The following is a 23,051-nucleotide window of genomic DNA, read 5'->3' as shown; positions in this document are numbered from 1 at the left end:
AGGAACCATTAATCTAGTTATTCTCTCTACCGATTTACCTATTCTGGATTTCATATATAGAACAACATTAACAAGCAAACAAAACTAACAAGAATAACAAAGCTAAACAGATAAAAACTTCAATCAAAAAGAAAGCAGAAAATATTAAAAGCTAGAACAAAAAAATCAAACTCATTGCCCTTGAGTCAGTGTGACTCATAGTGACTGCACATGGATTTCTGAGACTGTACCAGTTTACAGTATTAGAAAGTCCAGTCTTTCTCCGGAGGAGCTGTTGGTGGTTTAGAAGCCCAACGCTTAACCTCTACACCGCCAGAGCTCCTCAATGAAATGGTAGGGTGCTAAATTTTAACCTGACTGCATCTGCGACAATCCACTTTCCAACCCAGTCTCCATGTTAGCAAGCCTGTTCACATCTTGTTAGGTTCACATCCAGGCTGGGCCATGCTCAGTGGGAATTCACCAGGAGCTTAATCCACATCTATTTCCCCTACATGAAGAAACAAAAACAAAAAAACTGAAATAGCTTAAATGGGTCAAAAGGGAGGTCAAATTATATTACATTTTGACCTAACTACATCTGCCATAATCGACATGACAATGCTCACTGTCTGAACAGGGCTAGTCACGTCCCTCAACTATGGTTGGAGGGGACTCACCAGAAGCTTAATGGAAGCAGGGAACTTTTGTCATTTCTCTTTAGAAGCCCGTCCTGTGGTGCTTTCTTCTCCTTCTGCCTTTGTTGCATTTTGTGATTCCTGCACCTTCCAAGTAGCACTGTACACATTTTAGATACACTGGTTACCCCAGCCTATATTGGAGCCCAGCTGACCTCATAAGTGTGTGCATGTCAATCCCAAGCTAGCATACGAATGAAACAAGGTCCTGCGTGAATACCAGAGGAAAAGGTAGAGTAAAATCTGTGTCTACAACTATCCAATTATATTTCTTAAGAGGCTGTTAAGATTGAAAACACCCAAAATTCCAATTGGCTCAAACCGTAAACAAGGAAATGAAGATATTAGGGTAGGAACTGCCTATTCGGAAGGCATCTGGATCGTGAGAAGGAAGTGGAGGAAAAGGGGCTGGGGAATATTTAAAACTTGTTTTAAAACCAATGAACGGATAGTGCTATTACAAACCTCATCCGGATACCAGACTGAAAAAGCGAAAACCCAGAGTTGTGTGAACTACTCCCTCTCAGACACATTCTATCTGGTCAGTTTGGGGTTCACACATTTGGAAAGAGCCCTGGTGGCACAACGATTAAGTGCTTAGCTGTTAACAGAAAGGTTAACAATTTGAACCAATCCAGCCGCTTGGTGGGAGAAAGACCTGTCAATTGATTATTGTAAAGATTGCAGCCTAGAAACTCCATGGGACACTTCTGCTGTCTCACACAGGATTGCTGTAAATTGGAATGGATTCATTGTCTCATTCCCATCCACAAAGGGAACGCTCTCAATTGAGTTTCTCCACAGAGTAAGGTATATAATATTGGCTACTGGTTTTGCAATTGTTGAGAAAGTTCTCTTCCATTAATATTTCTCTGAGAATTTTATCATGAACGGTTATTAGAGTTTGTCACAAATTTTTCTGTAGAAATAAGATCATATAGGTCTTTTTTTTTTTGCTTTATTTATGTAGCAGATGACACAGATTAGTTTTGTGAGGTTGTAATTCTGCTATGAATCTAATTTGATCTTGGTGTATGATTTTGGGGGGGGGGGTGTGGTTGAAGTTTGCTGGCCAGAATTTTGTTGAAATGTTTTGTATCTGTGTCTGTCTGTGATTTTCATTTTGTACGTGTGTTGTCTCTGTCTGGGTTATGCCGGCTTCATAAGAGGAGATCAGCAACGCTCCTTCCTCTTCTGTGTTTTGTTAAGAGATTGAGTTGGATTCATGTCAAATCTCTGAATGTTTGGTAGAATTTTCCAGTGTAGCCATTGGGTCCTAGATTTTTTTTTAATTTTTATTTTGTAATTAGCAGAGTTTTAATGACATCTTCATTCTCTTCTTTGCTATTTGATCTGTTTAAGATGTCCAACTAGGTATGTCAGTTTGTGCAGGTAGTGGTTTTTAGGAACTTATCCATCTCATCTAGGTTTTCAAATTTATTGGCAATCAATTTTTCATAGTCATCAGTTAGGGCTTCATTTCTTTTTTTTGGGCTTCATTTCTGTTGGATTGGTTATATCATCACCAATTTCATTTTCCAATTTGGTTATTTGCCTTTTCTGTCCCCTTCCCCCTTTCTTTTGTCAATGTAGCCAGCTGTATGTCTATTTTATCAGTGTTTTCAAATAACTAATTTCTAGTTTTGTTGATTCTTTCTATTGTTTTCTATTTCATTTATTTCTACCCAGATCTTTATTATTTCCTTGCTTCTGGCAGCTTTTGTCTTTTTGCTCTTCCTTTTTCCTTTGATTTTGGTTAATGTTTTCAGTGCAGCTTGAACTTCTTCCTTTAGTACCATTGGTTCTTGCTCCTATGTTGCTTCTTAAAATGACTGAATGTCCACTAAGGTTTCCTTGACCCAAGCCATGGTATTTTTCAATCACCTCATCAGCATGCTGTCAGGAGAGACCAGTCCCTGGAGAAGCATATCATGCTTGGTAAAGTAGAGGGGCAGCGAAGGACAGAAAGACCCTCAACAAGATGGACTGACGGTGGCTGCAACAAAGGGCTCCAACATAAGCACCATTGTGCGGGTGCCACAGGACCAAGCAGCGCGTTGTTCTGTTGTGCACAGGGTCGCTCTGACTGACTTGATGAAACCTAACAATAGTAACAATGTATCAGCAATAAAGACAGAAACAATTTTCCGACAGATAATCAGAGCGGATTTCCCAGATCTGAACAGAACACCAAGCCTGAAGATACAGGAAGTTACATGAACTCGTTTTGTATCCAAAGACACACAAAAAGTATCAACCACATGTTGTATAGTGTATATTCTAGTAGAAATCCAGAGAGAGAAAGACTTCTGAATGCAGGAAGAGAAAAACACAATGTAGTACACCAACAAGCTTCACTATGAAGCAGTGTAGATTTCTCCCCAGAAACTCCATAGGGAACATAGATTTTTGTGCTTGCACTTAATCCTAGCTCCAGTGTAAGAACAACTAGTTTTTACTGCCTGGCCCTGCTCATACTCGCCCTCAGGAAGGAAGCACAGAAGCTAAGGGTGCTATAGTAAAGTGTGGTGAAGAAATTAGAGGGTGCCTGGCTGTCAGATAAATAGTGTCTGGGGTCTTAAAGTCTTGTTTCCAAACAAGCAGCCATCTGAGTGAGATGTCAACTAAGTCCACATGGAAGAATCACAATAACAACCGTGATCCAAAGGTTGTAAGTTATATAATTCAAATCTGAAGAAGGGAATAGTATCAGAACTTAAATTGTGAGGTTCAGGTTTGCAGAAGGCTATGGATGACAATAAAAACCCCAAATATATTTGCAGGATAAACACAGGGAATAAGCCTAAGAATCCGCCAGTGACTTCCTTCTAAACTTCATCGAGGGCTGGGAATAACCTGGTTATCAAATAGAGAGTATTGGAGAGATGACTATAGTAGATTAAAATGGTTACTCTGACTCGAACAGTTAAAACCTGGTTATTTATCTCTCTGTCAATACACTTTGGGCTTGATCTGGTTTTTAGTATTTTCCGTATTTTTTTCATATTGGAGTTTATCTCTGTTGTATTTTGTCCCTCTGTTTTGCATTTTTCTATGCTCTTTTAGTATATGAAACTCAGGATCGGTGAATTTGTGGAGACAATAACTAGAATAAGGGTTCCTGGGGGTATGGCAGGGGAGCTGATATCAAAGAGTACAAGAAGGAAGAAATGTTTTGAAACTGTGGTAGCAGTTGTACAACACTGCTTGATGTGATTGATCTATGGAGTGGTATGATGCCTGGAAAATGGTTTGAAAGAAAAAACATATTACAGGAGATAAAGAAGGAAATTACAGAATAATAAAAGGGTCAATCCAGCAAGAAGATATGAACAATTATAAATATATATGTACCTAACAACAATGCACCAAAATGCATGAAACACATACTAATATAAGGAGATAAACAGACAACTCCAAAATAAATGAGACTTTAACATACCACTTTCAATTACAAACAAACTCACTGCTATCATGTCAGTACTGATGCAAAGTGACCCTGTAGGACAGGGTAGAACTGCCCCTATGAGTTTCTGAAACTGACTGTTTACAGGAGTAGAAAGCCTTCTCTTTCTCCCAATTACAAACAGAATATCTAAAAATAAAATCACTAAGAACATTAAAACTATAAGCCAACTGAACCTAATGTAGATCTATAGAACACTCCACCCTGTATCAGAAACATACCCATTCCTCTTCAACATATGGATAATATTCCAGAATAGAACATGAACAAGGACAAAAAAATAAGTCAACGAGTTTTAAGTCACTGTCATAAAGTCAATTCTGACTCATAGTTACCCTGCAGGGCAGAAGAGAACTGCCTCTGTGGTTTCCAAAGCTAAATCTTTCTGCCATGGAGCGGCTGGGGGTTCTGAACTGCTGATCTTCTGCTTGACGGACCAATGCGTAATCCAGTACGCTATGAGTAAATAATAGAAACAAACAAACTAACAAAAAAGAACTATTGGGTCATAGAAGAAATCAAAAGTGAAATTTAAAAATTTCTAGAACAAAAGTGAAAATACAACACTTCAAAACCTTTGGGATGTAGCAAAAGCACTACTCAGAGGGAAATTCATAGCAATAAATGCCCAAATGAAAAAAGACAATCCAAAATCATTAACTTAAGCCCAAAACTTGAACAACAAAGTGCAAAAAGGACAAAAGCGGTCAGAAACAAGGTTGTCCCTTATGGACACCTTATCAGGAGCCACCAGTGCCTGGAGAAGGACATTGTAAGGCAGAATGGGCTGTGAAGGAGAGCCAGGCCCTTGACAAGACACAGTGGCTCAAACATAAGAACCATTGTGAGGATGGTGCAGGACTGGGCAGTGTTTATTTTGTTGTACCCAGGATCACTGTGATTCAAAACCAACACAATGACACCTAACGACAACTGTAGTTTGTTTTCTGCGTTCATTAGACATATCTAGCATCCCAGTCTGAACATTTTCTGTTAGTTTTAGTATTCTGATTTCCATAGGAGACATTTCCTGTTCTTCTCGTCTTGCTTTGCACGGATCCTTCCATTGACTGTGTGTGTTTTACTATTTAGATGTTGCTGTTGGACTGCGGGCATTTTGTTATCATTGTTTTAAACTCTTTTTGGTGGGAAATTCTTCTGATTCGATGCTCTGGTGGTGTAGTGCCCAAGCACCTGGCTGCCATCTGAAAGGCCGGGCTTACACCGTGTACTCTATGGGAGAAAGTGGTGCTAGCCCACCTGTGCAGACTCAGCCCTGGGAGCCCCCAGAATGAAGCGGCCAGCTTCATTCTGCTCCACAGGATTGTTGCAAGTCACAATTGATGGGGTAGCGGGTCTGGGATCTTCTCCTGAGAACCATTAGAGAGCACTCTTAGCCTTAGTTTTGTTTTGTTTTCCAGTACTGCTACAGTTTTTCATGCTGGGTCTCTATTCAATGCTGGGACCCAGGGAAGGGGGGCATTTAACTGGTTGCAAGCTCTAAGTGGGGTGGGGTAGGAGGTTCGACTTATCTGAGGCAAAGGCAGGTATGTGTTGCAGGCTTTCTATGTCTTTCCCTCATAGGTGTGCCTTCTGCCCTAAGTGTCATGCTGTGTGCTAGCCATCTTCCTTGATGCAAGTGTCACTATCTGTCCAAAGTATTTTACTTGCCTCTCTACCCTTACAACTCCTCCTAATTTTAGTGCTTGCCCTTCTAAGGCCTCAGTGAGATTCAACAGCTCTCTCATAGTGTCACAGGATCCTTTTGCGCCCCATCCCCTTCCCCAGTGTGTGGTTCAAGAATACCCACCACCAATCTGTGCTGCCTTTGAAAATCGGGCCACAGCTTCCTCAGATTAGCTCTGTTTCCGTGGGCCCAGCTTCATCCCGAGATGGCTGTGATGAGGCAGGAAGCACTCGAGGTTAGCAGGTTGGCTCTCCCAGGTTCGATGCTCTCCCTGAGCCTCCTTTCTTCCACTTTGGGACCCACCCCACTCCTCCACACCCCAGCTGCAGGCTTGAGCCCTGAGAGTCCAAGTTTTCATTCACTGTTCAGTGCATTCCCTATTGGGGGTGAAAATGAAACATCCTATGATCTTGCCTTTCTTGCTCTGCCTCCTAGTATTATCTTAAAAAGAAAAAAGATGCAGATAATGTTTTCTTCTAAAAAAAAAATCTCTGCAGGTTTCTACTTAAAATAAAGAAAGAGCAGCCACAAAGCAGTGGACTCATGGTGACTGTTCCTGTGAAAGTATAAGAGCACTCCGTAGGGGTTTCCATGCCTGGTTTTCCAGAGGGATATTGCCATGTCTTGCTTCCAAGGAGCTGCTGAGTAGACTCAAACCTCCAACCTGCTGGTTGGCAGCTGAGCATGTTAGTCATTTGCATGCCCCAGGGAGTCCAGTGTTCTTTTAGTTCTGGTGAAAATGCACACCCATTAAATGGTGTCTCCATGGGCACTTCAGTGACATGGGCTACACTCTTCATGTTGCAACACTATCTCCATGGTCCCTATCCATGTTTTTCCACCAGCATTGACTTAGGTTTACTATCCTCTAAACTTCTCATCTAAGCTATAATGTGTCTGTTGTCAATCTCTATCAATACTTGCTTCAAAGGAGCGCAATGTTGAAGGCGGGCATTTTAATTTTTAACTAATTAGCTAAACTGCTGTGTAGTTTAAAGATGTCCTCAGGGGATAGTTTCAGTTTAAAGTTTGAAGATTTCCTCAGGGCAGTAGGTCCAGGATTTCCTCCAGCCCCAGAGGAGCCTATAAATATGCATTCTGGAAGAATTTGGAATTCTGTTACACTTTTCCCTCAACTTTTTTTTTGCAACAGTTTCATTGGCATATAATTCACACATCATATAATTCAATAGTTCAATCACACCGAGAGAGTTGTGTAATCATGACCGCAATCAATTTTAGAAAATTTTCTTTATTCTTGTACTCATCATTAGTAGCTCCCTATTTCCCTCCAACTTCCCCTGCCGTAACCCCAAGGAACCATTAATCCAGTTACTGTCTCTATAGACTTACCTATCCTGGATTTCATATTCCCCCAACTTTTGATAGATTCATCCCGAGTCCTTGATCAGAACATTCAGTAATGGCAGCTGAGTACCATCCAGTTCTGGTCTTGGAAAGGGGCCAGTATTTATGGAAGCAGTTTAAGCCTGTAGTCCAGTTCGTGCACTGATTTCTGGGTCATCTTTCTTTGCTGCTCCCGGTGAATGATGATGAATAATTGTATCTTAGATACTAGGGTAGATGAGAATCTTTAAAAACAACATTAGGTCAATTGACTGGACAGTCGCCAGGAAAATTACACATGCCTAGGCAGATTCATCACAATTGAGTACCCATTTCTGCATCTCTAACTTCCTTCCTACTCACTTGACCCTTTCCTAGCTGAGCTGTAGCCACGAGAAGAGTCCTACTCCCCCTAAACACAACTCGCCTGTTCATAATTTGCTTGGTTTTCTCCCTGAAGTCCTACTGGCAAATCCTTCCTTTTAATACCCAGCTCAGATATCATTTTACCCATGCAGATGTGCTTTGTTCCTACTCTGTGCTCTTATATACACTTCCTGCCATCTGATGACACAGCCACCTTGCTGACCAGATGGGAATACTCGAGGGCAAAGATGTGCTTTGTGAGTAGGTGGTGAACGGATGCCTGTTTCTTTACAGAGCACCTGTGAGTCTTAGAATCCCTCCAACATGTTTGCGAACTTCGATCTTCTTTTACTTCCCAAGTCACTTGTGCCTACCAGTCCCTTGGCTCACTCATGTTCAAACCATAGAACTTCACCTTAATTCCTGAGTGTCTATAATTCCTGTCTTCCCCAAACCTCACCACCCTTAGGATGCCTGAGCCCTTCCATTGTACCCAGAGGGAAAATTCAGTTCCTCATTGGCCTCTCCTGTCTGTGAGACCACCACCTGGATAGTATTTCTCAAAGTGAGGCATTGAATTCCCTGCATTAGAACAGCTTCTGGTTTCTTGTCTGAAGTTAGGTTCTTGGGTGACATTCCCAGATCTACTGAATGAGGGTTGCTGGGTTCAGGGCTCAGGAATCTGCATTTTAATCAATCTCCCCATGTGAGTCTAGAGTACCCTAACGTTTCAGTAGTATAGCGACTGTATAGCCATTCCTGCTTAGAAAAAGCCCTCGTCCTTTCCACAAGTATTGTACTGGGAGACCTTCAGTCAGCTGGAGACATTGTGCAGAGCAGCCCCCTTCTGGGCTGGTGGTGGGGTTGTTAGGTGCCATCGACTCAGTTGGACACATAGTGACCCTATATGCACAGCAAGATGAAGCATCAGGTGAAGAAGTCCCTAACTTAAAAAAGAAAGCAGCATGTCTAGTTTTATGGTTATGCCTCAAACCAGGTTTCCACGGGAGAGGTCTTTATTCTTCCTCCACAGCACAGTTTACCCCGAAGATTGGGCTTGCTTGCTGCGTAGGTGCACTTTATTCCCTGCTTTTACTTGAAGTGGGGTGGCATTTGTGGTGTGCTCAGCAGTGCCTGGCACTTAGGGCTCCTTGCCCCTGGTAGTCCCCACCCTGCTTTCGTCCTCCTCTGCCTTTGACCCCTTTGGCTTTCCTCAGGGGTCCCTGATGGCATCTCTCTTCCCTCTCGTTCGACAGGAGGCGTCCTCTACGTGGCCACGGTGAAAAACTACCTGGGGACGGAGTCGATTATCTCCCGGGCTGAGGGTCGAACTGAGGACTGGATTCGGACAGAGACCTTGCCGTCCTGGCTTAATGGTGGGGTCAGAGGGAGGGCCGGAAGGGTGGCGGCCGGGCGGCCCCAGGCTGTGCCCGTGGGGATCTGAGGCCCCCTCCCCGCTCGCCGTCTCCCCAGCCCCAGCTTTTGTCGCTGCCGTGTCCTTGAGCCCAAACGAGTGGGGGGATGAAGATGGAGACAACGAAATCTACTTCTTCTTTACGGAGTCTTCCCGGATATTTGACTCCTACGAGCACATTAAAGTCCCGCGGGTGGCCCGCGTGTGTGCGGTGAGACCCTGATCCCAGCGGTGTGTTGGCTCCTGCTCTCGTTGTCCTTCTGTCTTTTCCTCTCTGGGCCTCTGTCTTTGTTATCTGTGCCCTGGCTTCTCTTCAGGGAGCTTGCAGAGTACCTGGAGGGGCTCTGGCCCCTCTGACCCCCGAAACTACCCTTGGGACACACTTACCCCCGGAGGTGGCCTAGTGTGAAGGTTATAGGCAGGGACTGCTCCACCACGTCCTGCCTGTGTGACTGCGGGCAGGTTCTTAGACAGCTACAGACATGCGGACCTCATCTGTCAAAGGATGGTTCTGAGGACTTCAAGAGGTAACTCGTGGAAAGCAAGCAGCACATACTCCGTAAGAACACAGTGAAGTCACTTGCCGTCTTTTGTATCACAGCCCTTTCCCCGTGATATCAACCCCCTGTATCTCCTTTCCCTCCACAGTTACTCTGTGTCCCTTTCCTTGCATTTCTGTGTGTCTGCCTCCCCGTCTGTTTGTGTCTGTCCAGAAGTCAGGGAAGAAACTGGTGCTGGCCTCCACACCCCCTCCCGGAGCAGAACGTTGGCATTCTCAAGTGAAATTCCCATGTACTTGTCACTCCAGGGGGACCTTGGGGGCCGGAAAACCCTCCAGCAGAAGTGGACGACATTTCTGAAGGCTGATCTGCTGTGTCCAGGGCCTGAGCATGGCCGGGCCTCCAGAGTCCTGCAGGACATGGCCATCCTTCGACCAGAGAATGGAGCAAGGACCCCCATCTTTTATGGCATCTTTTCCTCCCAGTGGTGAGGGGGTCGTGGTGTAAAGGAGAGGTACAGGCTGGGAGATATGGGAGACTGACACATTGTCTGTGTTGTCTCTCCAGAGAGGGAGGCGCTCCCTCCTACCGTGGCATGGCTCCTTGTACCCTTCTCGAGAGCCATCCCATTTGACGAGGGATGAGTTGTTCCACCTACCACCCCACCACCCCCGCCCCCAACTATTTGGCTCCAACCTGTGACTGTTCCAGGGAGGGAGCTGCCATCTCTGCTGTGTGTGCCTTCCTACCACAAGACATTCGGACAGCGCTGAACGGTTCCTTCAGAGAACTGAGGCATGATTGCAACAGGGGACTGCCTGTCCCGGACAACGATGTGCCCCAGCCCAGACCTGGAGAGGTGAGAGTGTCGGGCCAGCGCCTTAGTCCCAGGACTGAGATAAAGAGCTGCCTTGAGGGCGACAGCCCATCTAAGCACCTCTGATGCTCACTGGCCCCTGGGGAGCTTGCTTACCCAGCCCTGTGTTTTCCTCCAGTGCATCACCAACAACATGAAGCTCCAACAGTTTGGCTCGTCTCTCGCCCTGCCTGACCGTGTGCTCACCTTCATTCGGGACCACCCGCTCATGGATAAGCCGGTGTTACCAGTCAATAGCCATCCCCTGCTGGTCACTACAGAAACCGTCTATCTCAGACTTGTGGTCCACACAGTGACTAGCCTCTCGGGGAAAGACTATGATGTGCTCTACCTGGGGACAGGTATATTTAATAGTCATCTAGCAGGTGCTAGCCAGTGCAGACATCATCCTGCCTTGCAGGTGCAGTGGGGTCATGGTGTCCTATCCCTTTCTTGCTGCTAGAGGATGGACACGTCCACCGAGCGGTGCGGGCTGGAGCCCAGCTCAGCGTCCTCGAGGACCTGCCCTTATTCTCAGAGCCACAGCCCATTGAGAGCATGAAGTTGTACCATGTGAGTTGTAGGTTTGGTGGGTCTGCCAAGGAGACATCTGAGTGCAGAGCTCCACGCTGAGGTCTGCAAGAGCCACTGTATTCCACTTAACCTATTCCCTTTCTCTAGGAATGGCTTCTGGTTGGCTCCCCAAATGAGGTGACGTTAGTAAACATGACCAACTGTGGCCGTCTGCAGAGCTGCTCAGAGTGCATCTTGGCACAAGACCCCGTCTGTGCCTGGAGCTTCCAACTGGGGGCTTGTGTGCCCCATACTGGGGAGCATGGAGGGTGAGTATAGCTGCCCCTGACTCTTCTCCATCCTTCTCTCCATGTCTGTTTCTCATCCTTCTATTAAAGGGCCCTGTGTGCTTTTGCTGTTAAATGCACTACCACTGAGCTATATCTCCTGCCCTCCCAACGTTTAGTGTCTCTGTCACTGGTGTGTCCACCTCTCAGCCCATAATAACTCATCTATCAGTTGATCATGTGCCACAGTTTTACTTTCTTTGACCCCCTGCTGGGGCTGCTCTTGAACTCTAGCTTACCAACTCTCTCACTCACTGCCATCAAGCCCATGCTGACTCTTAGTGACCCCCTGTGGGTTTCCAAGACTGTAACTGTTTACAGGAGTAGAAAGCCCAGTCTTTCTCCCATGGAGCTGCTGGTGGTTTTGACTTACCTGTCATTCAGATCACAGCCCAACACAGAATCACTATACCACTAGTGCTCAAGTCTAGTGGGCATTTTTCAGTTTTAATCTAATAAGAACTTTCAGTTGACCATGATTCCTTTCTTGAAATACTCTTTCCTCTTGCTTTCTATCCACCACTTGTCAGTTTGTTGTACTATCATGGCTTGAGTGTTGCTGTGATGCTGGAAGTTGTGTAACTGGTATTTCAAATACCAGCAGGGTCACCCACAGTGAACAGGTTTCAGCAGAGCTTCTATACCAGTGGTTCTCAACCTGTGGGTTGTGACCCCTTTGGGGGTCGAATAACCCTTTCACAGGGGTTGCCCTGTTCATAACAGTAGCAAAGTGACAGTGATGAAGTAGCAACGAAAACAATTTTATGGTTGGGGGGGGGGTCACCAAAACTATGAAAGGGTGGTGGCATCGGGAAGGTTGAGAACCACCGTTTCAGACAAAGAACAGACTGTGAAGAAGGAATAGAAGGAAGAGGCTGTCCACTTCTGAGCAATTAGCTGCTGAATATGTTATGGACAGCATCAAAACAGTGTCAGGTACTAACGGCTTAAAGAATAGAAACAGAACATGGTCAGAGGGAGTGCCCAGAAGATGAGGCCTTTGGGTCAGAAGACACTCAAAATGTGATTGAAGAAAAGCTGTCCTCTCAAAGAAGTGTCAATGAAGATAATGACATGTATGGTGTAAAGCCTGTGGGAGGAAAGTCTTCAAATGCCGATGGCACATGACTCAAAATGAGAAGAAACAGCTGTAAAAATCTACTAATAATCAGAACTTGGAATGTATGAAGTATGGAGCTTGGAAAATTAGAAGTCTTCAAAAATGAAATGGACTGCATAAAGATCAATATCTTAGGGTATTGAGCTGAAATGGGTTGTACTGGTCATTTTGAATCAGAAAATCCTATGGCTTACTATGCTGGGAATGATATAACCAAGAGGAATGCCATGCATCCATTGTCAAAAGGACACTTCAAGATCTATCTTGAAGTACAGTGCTGCCTGTGATATGACTGTATCCATCAGCATTCAAGGAAATTTAATCCATACAACTATTATCCAACCACTAAAGCTAGTATGCAGAAATTGAAGAAGTCTTCCAATGTCTTCAGTCTGAAATTGATCAAATATACCACCAGGATGCATTGATAATTATTGGTGATTGGAATGAAAAGGCTGGAAACAAAGAGGAAGGAATAATAATTGAAAGATATGATCTTGGTGATAGAAACCAAGCTGGAGAGTTCACGATACAATTTTGAAAGATCAATGACTTGTCCACAGCAAGTACCTTTTTTCAAGAACACAAATGGTGACTATACAAATGGACTTCACCAGGTGGAATACACAGAAGTCACATTGACTACATTGTTGGGAAGTGATGACAGAGAAATTCAATACCAGCAGCTAAAATGAGGCTGGGCAATAATGGAAAACCAATGGAAATGTTTCAACAAGCTCATGATGAAGCCCTGGAAGCACTCATTCAGCTAAGCCAGAAAATTTGCTCATATTATAGAATAATATCATTAGCATCCCATGCAGGTAAATTTTGTTGAAGATCATCCAACAAGTACAATGACAGGAAGCTGCCGGAGGTTCAGGCTGGATTCAGAAGAGGACGTGGAACAGGGATATCATTGCTGATGTCAGAAGGTTTTTGACTAAAAGCAGAGGGCACCAGAAGAATATTCACTTGAATTTTATTGCCTATGAAAAGGCATTTGACTGTAGGTCCTAACCATATTAAATGGAGAAAAGTTAAACTTGTCATTGATTTCATCTTGCTTGGATGCACAAACAGTGCTCATGGAAGCATCAGTCAAAAGATCCAATGATGCATTGCACTGGGTAAATCTGCTACACAAGATTAAAGTGTTGAAAGACAAGGATGTTACTTTGAGGGCTAAGGTAGGCCTGGACCTAAGAATGTGTCTTAAGCTTGTGAAAGTTAGACACTGAATAAGGAAGACAGCAGAAGAATTGATGCATTTGAATTAGGGTGCTGGCAAAGAATATTGAAAGTACCATGGATTGCCAAAACAACAAACAAATCTGTCTTGGAAGAAGTACAGACAGAATACCCCTTGGAGTCAAGGTGGTGAGACTTTGTCCTACATACTTTGGGCGTACTGTCAGGAGAGAGCAGTCCCTGGAGAAGGGCATCGTGCTTGGTAAAGTAGAGGGGCGTGAAGGAGACGAAGGCCCTCAAAACGATGTATCGACACAGTGGCTGTAACACTGGGTTCAGACATGAGAACACCTGTGAGGATCGCGCAGGACCCGGTGGTGTTTCCTTCTGTTGTACAGAGTTGCTATGAGTCAGAGCTGACTTGATGGCACCTACCAACAACAACATATACCCATCATTCCGCTTCAACAGTTATTAACTTTTGGCCAACCTTGTGTTATCCATAGTCAGCCCCTGCTCCCCTTATAACCAAGCACATCCCTGATGTCATATTATTCTTGTATATTTCAATATGAACCTCACCAAGAATAGGACTCTTTAAAAAACAAACCCTTTTATTCGGGGAAATTTCAGAAGTGGAGAGAAGAGTATTCTGAGTCTCTTTTAAACAGAAAGCTATACGTCACTCTAGTCTGCAGAAAGTTCAGCTCCTCCATGAGTCACATGAGTGAAGATGGCTTCCTAAGATCTGCTATCTTTCTCAGCTGGCAGAACTCTCAATTTCTAACTGCCTAAAGAATCCCCATTTCTCAGCTTTTCCTACAGCTAAAAGTTGCCATGTGTCTTCGTTTCTTATTGCGGCTGTAATAAATTACCACTAGCTTGGTGGGATAGCACAAATTTATTCTATTACAGTTGTGGAAGCTGGTAGTCCTAAATCAGTTTTGCTGGGTTGAAATCAAGGTTCCAGCAGGACTTCAGGGTAGAATTTGTTTCCTTGTCTTTTCTTGCATTATTCCATCACCTCGCTTCTGTCGCCCTATTTCCTCCTTTTTTCCCCCTGATCATCTGTCTCCCTGTGAATCAATCAGGCCCACTCAGATAAGCTCTTCACCTTAATCACATCTGCAAAAATCCCTTTGCCATATAATATTCACAAGTTCTGGGGTTTAATATGTGGACAGCATGGGAGGTCGTTATTCAGCTTCCATACCATGTCATGAGTAGAAGGGTTATATCATGGGTTTGGAGTCATTTTCCTAAAAGAAGGTTACTCATGTCTACCCTCCCCTTTCTCCCTATTCCAGCTTAGAACATGGATGTCCGGGCTGGGCCTCCTTAGACTGTGAGAATGCAAGTTCCATGTAGGGTTGGTGGAGAAGAAAGCTTGGGTGACCGAGAACTGTGGAGTCGTTGCAATTAGACGTTAGTAAGGGACGGGAATTAAGACACACACCCCCCTTAGATTAGGTTGTTTATTTATTTTATTGTAGTCAATTGTTTTTGCATTCAACAGTTTATACACATTTGTTTCGTGACATTGGTTGCAGTCCCTTCAATGGAACAGCACTCTTCCCCTCCTCCCTGGCTTCCCTGTTTACATGTGTCCTTCTTGCCTGCCCCTTCCTAGCATTGCTTTTGGTTGATGGTATGGGTGAGGATACTGAGGACGCTTCTCCTGGGGGCATTGCTCACTCTATTGGCTTGTCTGTTGTTTGGCTGGAAGTCGGGTTCAAGTATACTCAGTTAACACGCATCCATCGCTCAGTTTCAATAGCCAGCTACCCCGGCCAATCTTGTTTCCATCAGTACCCTAAATCACTTTCAACTCTTTTGAAGAAATCTCAAACATCACATCTGTAATGGATTGCATTGTGTCCCCCAAAACTATGTGTTGTGATTTCTAATCTCCATGCCTGTGGTTATAATCCCGTTTGGAAATGAGTTCTCTTGTGTTATTAAGGTAGGATTAGTAGGGTGTACTTTGAGTCGATCTCTTTGAGTTTTAAAAGAGATTAAAACAAGAAAACTAAGAAACAGATGAGGGAGGAGGTTTGTCCAAGGCCCTTCCAGAGTTGACAGAGAGAGAAAACCTTTCCCTAGAGCAGCACACTGAATTCAGTCTTCTAGCCTCCTGAACTGTGAGAAAGTAAATATCTGTGTGTTAAAGCCATCCACTTGTAGTATTTCTGTGACAGCAACTAAGATAACTAAGGCAGCATCATTACGTCCCTAAATCTTTGGGGGACTATGAAAAACATAACCATATTTTCATTACCATTTCAAAAAAACTTAATTCTTTAATATCATCAAATATCCAGTCAGTGTTCTAATTTTCCCTCTTGCATTTAATCTTAAGGAAATAGTTTGTTTCAGTAGGGATCCAGACAGTGTCCATCAGTTACATATGGTTGCTGTGTGTATTGGGTAGCTTTTAATATGCATGCCTTCTCAGTGAGGTATTTTTCATGGATTACCATACTTGGAAAGTAATTTTCAAACAGAACTTGAGATTTCCTGTTTTGAACTCTAGTTAATTGAAAGGCTGTGGATCAAGTCACACCAGTTTAAAATAAAGTGAAAGTGTTTAAAATGATAACAGAGTCACCAAAAAGCTTAATTTTGTCTTCTTTCTGATATTCATCTTAAATTACAAAAGTAAGGGTTTGAGCCATCTCTTGCTCAGACGATGGGATATATAAAGTAACTCATGGATGGCTGTTGTGTAAGTTGGCAGTAGTGAATGTGTAGGTAAGCAAGAGCACTGGTGATGTAGTGGTTACCCATTGCACTGGGCTCTGATCAGCCTGGTGGACAGTTCAAATCCACCAGCACCTCTGAAGGAGAAAGATAGGCTTTCTACTGTAAACAGTTACAGTCTTGGAAACCCACAGGGGTCGCTCGGAGTCCGCATAAACTCAATGGCAGTGAGCTTGTTTTTTTTCATTGGATGGCAGGTTTGGCCAGTTTCCTACTTTGGGTTAAGAACTCTGACCCAGTCTTTGAGTTTCTCATGGGAGAACTTTTAAACACTGGACAAAAACAAATGCTTTATTGTTGCCTTTACTATTTTAATATCCATTAAAATAAACATTCCTTAGGCTAGGGCATTCAGTGTTCTTAAACTTCAGTACTTTTGTGTACTCCACCCTACACACTTCAAGTCATACAAAGGAGAAAAACATACTTACACTTTAAAGTTCCCATGGCTATCTGTGGTCTTGTCATGTTCTCCAAACTGAGCTAGGTTTGTCTACCAGTAGACTTTCATTCATCCCCAAGCTCAGCTCCTGTTGAAGGAGTTCACCCTCGAGCTATGTCTATTTTTGGTCAAGGCTTTCATGTGTTCAGACTGAACTTCTTCATTCACAAATCACCGCAGAGGCATCCGGAGGCTCCCCAACCTCTGAGAGCAGTGCCCCGGGGTTCCTGCCTGTGCTGCTCTGGCAGATGTAACCCACCCAGATTCTAGAATGAGGCTCATGCTAGATTTGAGGCCACGACAGATCAACTGCATTGAAGTTTGCCTATCTCATCTCCGTAGTCTCTACAGAGGCATTTAAGAGATTGTGGGGTGTGGCGAGTACATGCTCAGTCACCCTGAGGATGGTAGGGGACTACTGACACTGGATTTACTAAGGGTTCTCTTTACAGGCTGGTGCAGGGCATGGAGTCAGTGGATGTCTCTTCCTTGTGTCCCAAGGACCCTGGAGGTCTGTATGGTTTAGGGAACTATGGGTGGAATGGGTGAAAAGGCCCCACTTACTTTAAAACTTGGCTCCTGGGAGGCATGGCAGTGGATGGCTTGGGGCCTTACCCTCCTTGGGAATCCTCTTTTTGGCTTTCTCCTCCTGGCCTCTTCACATACTTAACGTCACCCCACATTTCTCCTCAACTCACCCCAGCCTGTACCCTCACCACCTTTTGTGTCTCTGTTGTCTCCCCACAGAACACCCAGTCGTGTTTGAAGTTCCCGTGGCAACAGCTGCACACGTGGTCTTGCCCTGCTCCCCAAGCTCAGCATGGGCATCCTGTGTGTGGCACCAGCCTGGTGGGGTGACTGCTCTCACCCCGAAACGAGACGGGCTGGAGGTGGTAGTGACCCCAGGGGCCATGGGTGCCTATGCCTGTGAATGTCAGGAGGGTGGGACAGCACGCGTTGTGGCCGCTTACAGCTTGGTCTGGGGCAGCCGGGGCGCCACTAGCCAGGCCCATACGGTGGGGGTGGGGCTTGTTGGCTTCTTGCTGGGGGTTCTTGCAGCCTCCCTGACGCTCCTCCTGATTGGTCGGCGGCAGCAGCGACGGAGGCAGAGGGAGCTCCTGGCACGAGACAAAGTGGGCTTGGACCTGGGAGCACCACAGTCCGGGACCACAAGCTACAGCCAGGACCCTCCTTCCCCGTCTCCTGAGGATGAGCGGCTGCCTCTGGCCCTGGCCAAGAGGGGCAGTGGCTTCGGGGGCTTTCCCCCACCCTTCCTGCTGGATCCTTGCCCAAGCCCAGCCCACATCCGGCTCACGGGGGCTCCGCTAGCGACCTGCGACGAGACATCCATCTAGAGCTGAACAGGTGACTGCTAGCCCACGGTGATCACGGCAGTGGAACTGTGGGAGTCACGTGCCTGGAAGACCATCAGGGCCTTTGAGGGGTTTATTTGGGGGGCTGAGTGATCGCTTGGACTTTAGTATGTGCCCTTGCTGGGCCTGGAAGGGCTACTGTCACATCCAGCAGAGCCCATGATTCCTCTGGGATCTCAGAGCTGCTGCCCTGCTGGCCGTCGGGACTCCACCCCCCTGCTCGCTGCGCTGTCTGTGGCCTCTGCAACCCCGGCCCCTTACGTTTTGGCAAAGGCCGGTACGGCAACGGTGGCTTCGGTTTCTGGTTGGGCCCTCACCAGAAGGTGAAGCCACGGATGTGGCTGGCCCTGTCGTGCACTGATTTATTCTGTGGTTTTGCCACTTCTCCCAGGTTATCTGACTCTGTGGGGAGTGCATGGTCCCCAAGTCGCAATGTGGAATCTACCCTGAGGTCCTCCCGTGGAAGAGCATATGTAAATACCTGGGTGTTCACAGGGGGCCTGGTCATGGGTGCATGAATGACTGGGTCTGTGCTTCGGTGTCTTTATGGGGGGCCATATGGGAGAAGGGCAGAGTGGGGGCATTGCCAGCAGAACTTTCCACCCTGTGATCCTGTAGTCAGCAAGGGAATGGCTTTCCCTTTTCAAAAGAAACAAGCCACTGCCCCTCCCCAGATGACCCCCACAGCCTTTCTCCAAATTTCGTAGAGAAAACTTTTGAAGTGCCCTTCTGGATCGTAAGGGCAGTGGTACCCACGACCCCTCTTTCTCTTTGGTTTTTGCCTCCTGGCTGCCACCACTGCCATGCCACACTGCTTTCCCTCTGACTAATGTTGGGCTGAACCCTCTGCCTTGGCTCCCATTAAAAACACACTTCACATCATTCTAAATTGAAATGGAGGCAAAAGGGAAACAGTTGCAAGAGCCTTGGGCAGCACTGGGGTGGGTTTATAGCAGTGACTTTACTCAGGGTAACACCCTTGCCCTCAAGCAGGGATTCTCCATGTGGGGTCCACAGACTCCCTGAAATTATATGCAAAGCATTTGTACTTATATGTCTGTATTTTTCTTTTGGGGGGGCAGGGTGGTGGTGGTGGAGGTTTTAGGGCTCTCATCAGATCCCCCAGGCTCTAGCAAAGACAAAGGACCCCTAGCCCCTGGGGTCACTGTGCTTTGGCCAAATTGAGATGAAACCACTCTGGCAGCTTTTCCAGGCCCCGCTGCCCCTGTCCTGTGGCTGGCACTTGGACTTAGAGCCACCAAACAACTTCTTCTTCCGGCCCAACCTGTGAGCTGGGCTCTATGCATATTTGAAGATACTGTCCCTGGGTGGCACAAGCAGTTAAGCACTTGTCTAATAGCTGAAAGGTAGATGGTTCGAACCCACCCAGAGGTGCCTTGGCAAACAGGCCTGGAGTTCTGTTTCTGGGAGGTCGCGTCTGTGAAAGCCTTATGGAGCAGTTCTACTCTGTGCACATAGGGTCACCTGGAGTCCCACTAAACTCATCGGCGCCAAGCAACAACAGCACCTCTCACCACACGGACACACCTCTTCTTGCTTCACGACTCCTACATGCTCCAAGCTTCTGCTCGGTTTCCGGCTTGGTCTGCAAACGTGCCTCGTCCATCCCTGGTGAGAGACCTTACTGGGCTCCAATGGAAAAACCAGCCCTTCCCAGTGGAAGTTTCAGCTCCACATGTCCTTACAGCAGCCTGTGAACTACTCAAAAGAGTCCCCTTGGGTTTGGAATGCTCAGTGGTTTTGCTATTAGTAAGCGTGTGACCTTTGGCAGGTAATCTAACTAAAGGACATCAGTTTACTTCTCTGTAACATGGGGATAATAATACCTACCTCAGGGTTGCTACAAGGATTATATGAGAACGTATGTAAACAATAAATCACTATACCAACAGAGATTGTTATCGTAAAAACTGGCCTATGATGCTGTATTCATCTAGCTTACTGTAAGGCATGCAATGACTTCACACCCTATTCTGTGGAAGGAGGGTATTACCATACACAGACATCCAGTCTTAGAGCTCTCTCTGGGCCTATCTTAGCTGCCAATATCTAGGTTTGGGGAGGCCGCACATGTATTATTTATACTCCTCAGTTGTGTTGACCTTAGTGACCTGCTGGTAGTGATATCTGGGAACAGACGAAGACCTTTGTGCTTTCGATTATCCTCACGCCACCCTACTATTGGAGATTTAGGGGTTAGCTCCCCATTAGAGGAGAAAAGGAGATGAGGGAGACATCAGAGGGGGATGGGACCTCTGGGGAGGGAGGAGAAGAGCTCTTCAAATGAGGTGGAGAGGAGTATACCACAGTGGACTGGGAACCTTTGGTCCATAAATAGTGGCTCTGGTTGGAGGAGAGGAGACCAGAAATGTAGAAAAAAATAGGAAGAATGGAAAGAAGAGAGCCATATCTTAATGGTTGGAATTTCAAGCCCCAAGAGGAAGAGATAGGATGGGGCCTTGAAACCAACTCCCAAAGAAACAGCGCGGACAACTGATGTATTATCTTGGGGCAGTGGTGGCATAGGAAGGGAGAGGAGCCATGACAAGCTGGCTGGAGAAGGGTGCAGGGTTGGGAACACCAGGGTCCTTCCTCCTCACGCTCCGTCACTCCCCGCCCCACCCCCAACTGCAAGGAATTGTGGTATGTGTGAATGTGGTCACACAGCTCCTACTTGCTTGCAGTACATTATGTCAGTCATAAGGGGTGTGAGTGTATGTCGTGTTTGTATTTACTTCCAGACTCCAAGGAGTGTGCTGTCCTCTGGCCTTCACACACATTTCTCTTGGCTTCTGGTTTTAGTTGCTGGATCCTCACTGTGGTGCTCAGCTTTTGGGTTGTCAGCCCTCACCTGTGGACTACTCCCAGTGCTACTACTGCAGGAGTAGAGCTAGAAATAAACACCCAAGAGCCAGGGACCAGAGCTGTCCCAAGGGACAATTTGTGTGGCAAACAGGTGGTAGGTGCGGTTCCAGAGCAGTCCCTTTGGGTTGCTGTACAACATTAAGTTCTGGCCAAGGGGTGGGAACAAGTGACACAGAATCATCCTTTTCCCTGGAGGTTTGGGGAGGCAGAGGTAGTTGGAAGGGCTAAGGTCAAGGGGTCAAGTTCAGAGAGTTCTTCTAAGCCCTGTGAAGACATGAGTTAAACCACAAACTTTTCCCCATTGGTTTCCAGCTCTTACCATACTGGGCCTGGGATTTGGGGCTACAGATGAGCCCTAACAGCCTCAGTTGGAGACAGTGCTCTTTATGTATGCTTAAACTGGTACCTGTCTCATGGGTTAAGGTTCTTGGCAGTGCTAAACCACCTGGTTTTAAAAAAATCATTTTATTAGGGGCTCATACAACTGTTATCACAATCCATACACACATCAATTCTGTAAAAATTTGTGCATTCATTGCCCTCATCATTTTCAAAACATTTGCTCTCCACCTAAGCCCCGGCATCAGCTCCTCATTTTTCCCCCTCCCTCCCTGCTCCCCCTTCCCTCAGGAACCTTTTATAATTTATAAATTATTATTTTGTCATATCTTGCACTGCCCGACGTCTCCTTTCTCACACTTTTCTGTTGTCCATCCCCCAGGGAGGAGGTTATATGTAGATCCTTGCAATCAGTTCCCCCTTTCCAACTCACTCTCCCTCCACCCTCCCAATATCACCACTCTCCCCACTGATCCTGAAGGGATCTTCCGCCTGGGATTCCCTGTTTCCAATTCCTATCTGTACCAGTGTACATCCTATGGTCTAGCCAGACTTATAAGGTAGAATTGGAATCATGATAGTGGGGTGAGGAAGCATTTAGGAACTAGAGGAAAGTTGTATGGTTCATCGTTGCTACATCGCACCTTGACTGGCTCATCTCCTCCCTGAGACCCTTCCACCTGTTTTGTTTTTTTTTTAAATATAAAAAAGCCATTACTGGTGTCATGAATTGAGTTGTGTTCCCCCCACAGTCTGTGTCGCAGTCCAGTGGGTTGGCAGTCCTGTAAAGAGGTAAGTGGTTCCCGTGAGGTGGTCTGATGTGATTGAGCAGCCAGTTGCAAGGGATTGGGGTAGAATGCAGGACTCTACTCAGGTGATGGCCTTGATCCGATGTGAGGGGAGTTTCTCCGAGGTGGGGCCTGCATCGCTTTTTAGCTTACAAAAGATAAAAGGAGAGAGAGGCAAACAGAAAAAGAGGGAAAGAGGGGCCTGCATACTACCCAGAAACAAAGGACCAGGAGCTAAGCATGTCCTTTAGATCCAGGGTCCCTGCACGGAGAACCTCCCAGACCCAGAGGAATATTGATGCCCAAATACATGGCCACTCCAAGGACACGGGCCCACAGGTGGCACAAGAAGACACACGAGGCTCGAAGAGCCGACAGAGAAAGCCTGCCCCTGTGGCAGTGTTCTGAATTTCAACTTCTAACCTCCTGATATGAGAGAATACATCTTTTGTTTGTTAAAGCCACCCCCTGTGGTCTTTCTGTTATAGCACATTACATCACTCAGACAGACAGTTTGTAAAATCTGAGCAAAGCCCCCTGCTGAAGGTTGGTTGTGGACTCAACATATGGACTCACCAGGCCTGTGGGCAGGCTGGGCATCGCAGGACGGCTGTCTAACTGGCTGCTTCTTGGTCTTGTGTTGTTGGAGGCCCTCCCCTTTGCCTACTGATAGGGTTGTTTTTGTTAGATACCATGGAGTCTGCTCTAACTAACAGCTGACCCTTTGGACCACAGAATGAAACACTGCCCTATCCCACACCATTCTCGTAATTGTTAGATTTGAGCCCATTGTTGTAAACACTGTGTCAATTCATCTCATTAAACCTAACCATGACACAAAGCCTAACCTTTACTGTAGCCCGATTCCTACACTTTATTTAAATCATTTTATTAGGGGCTCATACAGCTCTTTTCACAATCCATACATACATCAACTGTGCAAAGCACATCTGTACATTCATTGCCCTCATCATTCTCA

The 23,051-nt window shown here is 45.9% G+C and overlaps 1 protein-coding gene across 1 annotated transcript in view; it reads left to right on the top strand.

Annotated features, from left to right (window-relative positions):
• The window catches only part of SEMA4F (ssemaphorin 4F), a gene marked incomplete at its 5' end in the record, with an annotated part of 41,141 nt that extends 21,168 nt beyond the window's left edge, over positions 1-19,973 (top strand). The window contains 9 exons of the mRNA XM_004696443.2: positions 8,800-8,919; positions 9,017-9,168; positions 9,766-9,944; positions 10,169-10,316; positions 10,453-10,675; positions 10,777-10,886; positions 10,995-11,155; positions 17,139-17,197; positions 17,434-19,973. Coding sequence (XP_004696500.1) covers positions 8,800-8,919; positions 9,017-9,168; positions 9,766-9,944; positions 10,169-10,316; positions 10,453-10,675; positions 10,777-10,886; positions 10,995-11,155; positions 17,139-17,197; positions 17,434-18,041 — 1,760 coding nt within the window. The remainder of the gene's footprint in view (positions 1-8,799; positions 8,920-9,016; positions 9,169-9,765; positions 9,945-10,168; positions 10,317-10,452; positions 10,676-10,776; positions 10,887-10,994; positions 11,156-17,138; positions 17,198-17,433) is intronic.
• Positions 19,974-23,051: the final 3,078 nt, after the last annotated feature.

The sequence above is a fragment of the Echinops telfairi genome, unplaced genomic scaffold (genome assembly GCF_000313985.2).
Source record: "Echinops telfairi isolate 266 unplaced genomic scaffold, ASM31398v2 ScPeMD7_9;HRSCAF=40, whole genome shotgun sequence".
NCBI lineage: Eukaryota > Metazoa > Chordata > Mammalia > Afrosoricida > Tenrecidae > Echinops > Echinops telfairi.
Note: the sequence above shows the minus strand (reverse complement) of the source record. Positions and strands in the feature narration are given on the sequence as shown.